The sequence below is a fragment of the Arabidopsis lyrata genome (genome assembly GCF_000004255.2).
Source record: "Arabidopsis lyrata subsp. lyrata unplaced genomic scaffold ARALYscaffold_3, whole genome shotgun sequence".
Classification (NCBI taxonomy): domain Eukaryota; kingdom Viridiplantae; phylum Streptophyta; class Magnoliopsida; order Brassicales; family Brassicaceae; genus Arabidopsis; species Arabidopsis lyrata.
In genome coordinates this window covers 4,848,332-4,855,460 of record NW_003302553.1, presented here as the reverse complement: position 1 = coordinate 4,855,460, position 7,129 = coordinate 4,848,332, and the positions used below count along the sequence as shown (strand labels likewise).

General features: G+C 36.6%; 1 protein-coding gene across 5 annotated transcripts; it reads right to left on the bottom strand.

Moving 5' to 3' along the window:
* Positions 1-483: 483 nt before the first annotated feature.
* LOC9320944 (uncharacterized protein C18orf8) lies at positions 484-6,296 on the bottom strand. 5 transcript variants are annotated; one of them, XM_021032566.1, is made up of 16 exons: positions 6,072-6,296; positions 5,475-5,556; positions 5,081-5,182; positions 4,917-4,996; positions 4,571-4,721; positions 4,195-4,454; positions 3,661-3,814; positions 3,323-3,432; positions 3,147-3,234; positions 2,481-2,810; positions 2,319-2,393; positions 1,734-1,917; positions 1,399-1,630; positions 1,171-1,279; positions 907-1,092; positions 484-831 (listed from the first exon to the last, which is right to left on the bottom strand). In XM_021032566.1, exons 5-16 carry the CDS (start codon positions 4,715-4,717, stop codon positions 655-657), a joined length of 2,052 nt encoding a protein of 683 aa, XP_020888225.1. In that variant the 5' UTR covers positions 4,718-4,721; positions 4,917-4,996; positions 5,081-5,182; positions 5,475-5,556; positions 6,072-6,296; the 3' UTR covers positions 484-654. The 5 variants fall into 5 exon arrangements, with proteins under 5 accessions (XP_020888225.1, XP_020888226.1, XP_020888222.1 ...); XM_021032567.1 differs by having other exon boundaries at positions 4,571-4,718; positions 4,949-4,996; XM_021032563.1 differs by having other exon boundaries at positions 4,571-4,718; positions 6,072-6,295.
* Between the last annotated feature and the right edge of the window lie 833 nt (positions 6,297-7,129).

The window sequence follows — 7,129 nt, the reverse complement described above, 5'->3', positions numbered from 1 at the left end:
CTGTTTATACGTATTTTTTGCCTTCACGGATACAGTTAGGAGAGAGAGTGACGATTTTTTTCCTCTTTTTTTTTCTTAAGCTGGAGAGAATAAAAGAAGTGTCTAAAATCTTGACTTTGACTTTGGCAGTTTGATGGGAAGGATTTTGTTTTTATTTATTGCCATCCAATTGAGATTCACGAGACTACTTAATGAAGAAAAAAATATTGAGTTACAGAGATAATTAGTACATTGAAGTGTCTTAGTCACAGCTTGGACCTACAAAAAAAATGAAAGTTTAACAAACAATTTGGAGAGGACAGTGTTTAGACAAATTATGTTGAATATATCAAATCAAACCAAACAAAAAGAGATGTTTAATCCATTTAGTAAAATTGTATCTCATTTCGGGTTTGATTTAATTTACGTTTCCTGTCGTTAAAACCAACCTTTTTAGTTTTCTTAATTTGACAGACTATACCACCAATTCAAAAAATCTTAGCATTACCAAACAAAACCGGCTTGAGAATTTTAAGGAAAAAACTTGTCATTATTCTTTTTAGAGGAACCAGAACATAAATTGGAATATTACCAACAACAATTCTTTATTAAGCTCCAGTTACGAACCAAAAAGACTATTTAGATTTCTTGAATGTGGTAACAGATTGATTCTCTTCAGACACCAACTGAGGAACTGGTGTCATTGAGAAGGCCATAAAAAGTGTAATATTCGGAAGTTTCTTTAAACCCAGGAATCAATTCCGACAAGACCCTCAAAATTGCAGCCAAATGCTGCATATCATTCGACGCGAATGCTGCTTCTAGGAACAGCGACGATCGCACAGTCGTCACCTGCAATTTGCATACACCGAATAAATCAAACCAAAACCATATTTAGTGTACTTTTGATCTGTTAAGATATTATACCTTATGCTTCTGAGCATATCGCAGAGCTTCAAGATAGTATCCATCTTGCACAAGGCAAGAGATGTAATCATGGTGCAAGGAGAGTTGTCTCAACATATCAAGCCCAAGTTTCCTTACCCGGATATTTTGGTTTTGGCGACCACTCTCGAGAAGTTGGAAGGCAACTTCCTTTGATGGTTCGATTATCTGCACATAAATGTAGCCTTAACTCTGAACAAGAAACTTTAGAGGTTTTGTCTTCACAGATAAAGAATAATAGCAAACCTTGTTTGTGGTGAATAGCGACAGTTCTGCAAATCGCTTACTGTAAGCTAAAAGTCTGATGGTCATCACATAGATATTCAAATCCACTTTGAGTTTTTCTGCACTTATACTACACCAATGGAATCAAAGTAAGAAAGGCGGAATTGGTAAACTGAAACTAGATCTAAGGCAAAACCACGTTTCTTTAGTCTGGAAACACAAATAGACGGAAGAAAAAAGTTAATTTACCTGCGAAGGAACTCGGTGATGATAGCAACTAGGTACTCTGATTCCTCAACCATCATTTCCTCAACAGAAGCAAATACAAACTTGTAGAGCTCATCGGGTGAAATTGCCGGTGAAGAAAGTTGAGATTCTTGCTGCTCATTAGCACAAAACATGTTCTCCTTTGAACCAGATGATAGGTTCATTTCAACATCTTCATCAATATTGCTTCCAGACGGCCTATGTCTTTCGTTATCTTCAGAATTCAAAGGTTGATAAGTGGCGAAGATGTGTTAAGAGATTGTTATTCTTTTAGCGTATTCATGCATAAATCAACATTTTCAGGTTCAAAGGTTTACCAGGAGATGCACCAGCGGTTGGAGTAGATGCAGTGGCCTTTTCGTTTTTTATTTCCTTGTATGTACCGGCTTTAACCGAGTACGAATATGCTGTGACTAGTACATCGATTGCCTGAGTTACCTGGGTTGCTGGTCGACGTTCCAAAATAATATCCCTTGCTATCCCCAAGCACAATTGTTTGGCCTGAAATAACATACTCAACAATATTATATAACAACACCATCAAAAGATCCAACCACGATTACTACACCATGACGCCGAACACTTTGAGTGAACCATCTTTCCTGGAGACACTATAAATCCACGTAATCATAAAAAAAGAGTCATGAACCGTTGCAAACCATTAGATATGGAAACAAGCACTAGTTTTTTCCTAAGTTTAGACTTGCATATAACCTTCGCTAAGTGCGCAAAAACCGTAACTAAAGTTCCAAGATTATTTTTCAATTGTCTATGATTTATTCGACATAACGGTTTGCTGCTACAAACAGGTGCTTCATCATGCTTATTTAAACTCCTATCTTTGTGTTGGAGCAATACTTTAATCTCCTATCTAAAACACAGATCAACAGAAAGTTTGGGACCTTATTTGCTTCCAACTTCCTTCGCTGCAGGAATTCTAGAAGAGACGTCCTGTCTGAGCTGCTAGCGGAAATTGCCTACAGCACATAATATTAAATACTGAACATTTGCGAAATATCTAAGAATTAACTGTCATCTGCATAAACCAATGAAAGCCAACTTGCCTCAAGATCCAAATGTATCTTCCATAAAACCTTGTTAGTCTGATCCAGAATAAGATCTGGAACAAGAAAGGTCCAGCCATCTTCATACATGACAATGTTTTCATTGCTTGTAGATGATTCTGAGCTCTCAATTTCTTTGTTAGCAGCTTGAGACGATGTGTCAGAGCCTTGGTAACCCCTCCACAGCAAAGGAAGAGGCGCAGATACAGGAGCTCGAGAATCCACAAATAAGTCGTAGATGATGACAACCTTTGCATCGATTTGGTGCACAAGCAATAAATTATCGACCACATTCACCGACAATGTGCTTGAGTATATTGGTAAAGAACCCTGTAAATAAGAGCCAATGAAATGAACATATAAAAAGCAGAACTTTGAAAAATGATCTCATGTCCAGAACACAAGATAAGTTGTTTTGCAGTGCCAAATTAGTAACATAACTAAAGAAAAAAGTAATATTAGCATCAACTACGTATAGGTTACGCTCCTCTTGCAGTTGCAATTAGAGTAACTCATGTGCAATGATTTACCTATGAACTTGCAACTTTTCAATTTTAGAAGTTTGCTGATCTTAATGCACACATGATCTCTATTGAACATATAGTAGACTTGTCTGAATACCATCTGAATAACCAGATATCAGGAACTAAGGAGAAGCAAACTTACTTGTTGAACAACTGCATCTCGGTAAAACCTGTATAGATGCAGTAGCATTGCCTCCCTGTCCACTTGTAAGCAATATATTCGGCCATAGCTGAAAGAGAATGATACAGATTTACTCTCCAGGTACGTAATGCGATAAGAAAATAGGAGGAAACGAGGAACACAGAGAAGAATCATACACAGTGACTAAGTGGAGATCTCCAGCAGAGAGAATAGGTTTACTGTTTGATTCAGATCTAGCCATGGTCATCTCAAATCTTGGTAAACGAACAACTCCTGCAGTGGAAAGCTGGAAAATGGATCATATTTTAAAGCTCCAATCACAATTGTTTGAAAGAAGCATTCAATAAGTTATATAATTGTTAACTCAACCATAAAAACTGAATGAAAACTCTAGCATATAATCTCAAGGCCAATAACATCAAATTAACTGGATGCAACCCATAAGTAAATGAAGTTTGGAAAGCTCTTTCACATAGCAAAATCCATTTTTTTATTGTACTTTTCTAGGTGTTACCTGAAATCCATTAAATGTCTTGCATTGCAATCCTGATGCAAGAAGAACCAATCGAGTTTCATGTGTATAGGTGTACCAATTCACATTCGCCTTTTTGGTTTCCACCAAACGTAGTGAATTCAACACAGAATCACAAGCGAACAAGTCCATGCCACTGAGACCAAAAAAAAAAATTCATTAGTGGAAAAAAGTAAGAGAAAGACAAATGATAAACGAAATGTTGAAAATATATCTTAAAATAGACGAGCTGAAGACAGAAATAACTATGTATAGGTTGCTCTATAGAGAAAGGAATGTGCAAACCCAATTATCAGATTCTGAAAGTGCCATTTGCCTTAGAAATACCAAGTCAAATGATACAACTATTCTAAAATGCAAGCTTAACAAGCCAATAGATTCCCGTTTAAACAAGATATTAGAATTCTCAACTACGACAAATCAGTCTTTAAAATTCACCTGCAAAAGTTGCAAGCAATCTCAGAATTGGAAACATTTCTCTGTAGTGATAATATGCAGAAATAAAGCAAGTTTTACCTGGTCTTTACAATTGCAAGATCACATAATGGAGAGTCACTCCAAAAGAATCCGAGAATGCTCTCTGATCCTGCCTTACATTTGTGGTTTAGTATCTTCTTGGTCTCTCGATTAAACAACTGTACTTCACAATCAGATCTTTGGACAGCTATCGCTTTTTTATCAAGAGAAAATCTGATTGACAGAATAGGCCCTTCATTTATAGAATCAACTGAAGGAGGTACGTCTGGATTAAAGGGGGATGTTTCCCATGAAAAGACCTAAATAAAAAAATTGAGAAATCAGAAAAGGATATGGATCATCAGGCTAATGGAAGATAACAATTACGGTTGAAACAAAATCATATAAAACATTTCAAAGGAAAAGAAAAAAACACCTGACTAGATGTGGTACATATCAGCAATCTGTTGGCATCATCATAGAACAACCCCCTGGATTCAGGAATATTGCAACGTAGGGCTGGATGATGTATATACACATGTGATAAAGCACCAGAACCAACACTTGCCTGTGAAATTGACATCCTGCTAGACATATTCAAACTTTTCAGTTTTCCAAATTTCTCAAAGGAACCAAACTGTAGTCCAGAATGAAATGTTATGAAATAGATTTCCCACTTTATAATGGGACTGAGTCACTTAAAGTTTCTATAAAAAAACATATCACAGACTATAACTCAGAATTGTTTCACAAGGATTTGAAAATAAAAAGGAAAGGCGTACATGTTAAAACTTCAAGCAGTGCTGATAAATGCCTCTAACGAGAAGGAGAATATAATTGTGATTCAAGCCTTTCCCCGGATCTACAAGGAAAAGTAAAACATGATAGTAGAACAGATTAGTCTAAAATGATCGAGACAAGCCCCTAGCAATAAAGTTCAATATACCGTATGCTGCATACAACTCTTCAGTGCAAGAAACTCTTTCAAACATATGTCTCTTTCAACCTCATGGACTTTAGATGCAACACAGCTTCCGTAGTCTTTGGCCTGTAACAAGTTGACTTTCTAGTCAATAACAAGGATTGGATCTTCAAGACACAATGCACAACTGACCAAATTGTTGCATCGCAATTGACATATATTAATTTCACTATTTCCTACAAACTCATTCTTTAATACTGATGTCGTACATAACAATTTCATAATGAAAATCAGAGAAGAAAGGACGAAGTTAAGGGATGGAATCAGAGAAGATTGACATTTCTAAGAATCTGAAAGACAAGATGCCAAACAAAAAAAAAAAAAAAAAAAAAAAAGTAACTGGAGCTGTCAAAGGAACCTGCTTAGAACAAGTAGCTAAAATCCGTCCAAGTGTAGAGGCGGTGGTGGAATTCTTTTCTTTCATGCCTGCATTGCTGAAGCTAAAAGGAAAAGTGGAAGTGGTTCAGTTCAAAACATTATAGGGAACAGTAGATTTATCAAAGCTATGTCCAAGAACTGTGAAAAAAACGGAGACTAATCTCAATTGCTCCTCAGAGTCAAAGAATTAATCTCAATTGTATTTAACCTTTATCACCCGAAATCAACCCTCATTAAGGGTAATTTTGTCTTTTTACCATTGAGGAGTATTTGAGACAAAAATTTGGAGCTTGAGGAGCCCCTGAGAATTTGTTCCGAAAAAAACCAATTTACAAAAAAAAAAAAAATGCGAATTGTGATTGCTAACTACAAATCACACAGCCTAAGGTCTTATTGAAAACCCCCACATTACTTTATTACCAACACAGCAAATCGACCAACAATTTCATCCAAATAGCAAACTCTTGTACCCATTTGAGGGAATTACAAAATAAACAAAAAGGAAATCGGAGATTACACATTAAACACACAGATGACATCCCAGGGAAATGGAAGATGACGAACAGAGAAGTGTTACCTTAGAAAACCCAGATGGAGACTGAGTTGCTCCAATCAGACAGAAAAATAGTAGTTTCGAGTTTTTGTACAAACAGTCCTCGGCTTGCTCGTCCGGAAATTGATGGTAGGTGTTCTTCAACGAACGAGCGATTACCGTGTGAAGAAACTAATGAAAAGGGATCGACACGTGTGGAAATGTCATTACAATTGGGCCTGCAGACCCATTATGGCCCATAACATCTGGTACGTTAATATCAATGTTAATCCGGTCTCACATGAAAACCGGGTAAAATTGGATCGTGATAAATCGACCAGAACCAATGAACCGGAAATCTAAGATATTAAAAAAAAATTATTATCACTTTAATATTCAAAAGGTACATTGAACCCGAAGCCCCTTTGATCTATTGGTTGACCAAGGGTTGATTAATGCTTCTACACCAAGAGGTTTGGGGTTCAAGTCCCAGATATTGTGATTTATTAACAAATTTGCAAATTAATGGAGGCAAGTGTGCAAGAGATCTCCAGCGATGTACAATTATAGCCGTTCGCCAGGATTCTACGCAGAGAAGGAAGTGTCGCCAGGTCGTGCATCATTGAAGGTATTCATCAAGATCACGAAGAAGGAAGTGTAGTCTGTCGTGGATCTAGTAAGGATCGGAAGGAATTGTCAGTTGTAGAATCGTCTATGTATCAGTTCTCATAATTTGCAATTAATAATAAATTTAGACGACAAAAAAAAAAAAAAATACATTGAACCCAAAAAAAATGACAAAAATTCGTAGCCTTAATATTTTTGTATACTAAATCAAGGATGCATGACAAATACATTGTACTCAAGAACAGCATTTCCTGTTTTAACATCGAATCAATGAGTCTTTCCTTCAGCATATCCTCTAACGAATCGAAACACGCCACTGCCTCCGACCACATGCATTTCCCTAATACCGAAAACACTAGGTTTTGTCCTGGAATGCTAATCGTGCTTCCGTTATATTCTCCCTCTGTGAACACAAAACGGAAAATCATCAACAATCCCAATTCGGTTCCAGATGTGGCTAAAGTCATACCTAGTGC

Bases quoted from the DNA above. Each gene is read 5' to 3' on its own strand.
- LOC9320944 (XM_021032563.1), bottom strand. The intron at 3,815-4,194 runs GTAAAACTTGCT...TTTTGGTCTCAG, and splicing joins CTTGCAATTGTAAAGACCAG to TGGCATGGACTTGTTCGCTT. The intron at 832-906 runs GTATAATATCTT...TGCAAATTGCAG, and splicing joins GATATGCTCAGAAGCATAAG to GTGACGACTGTGCGATCGTC.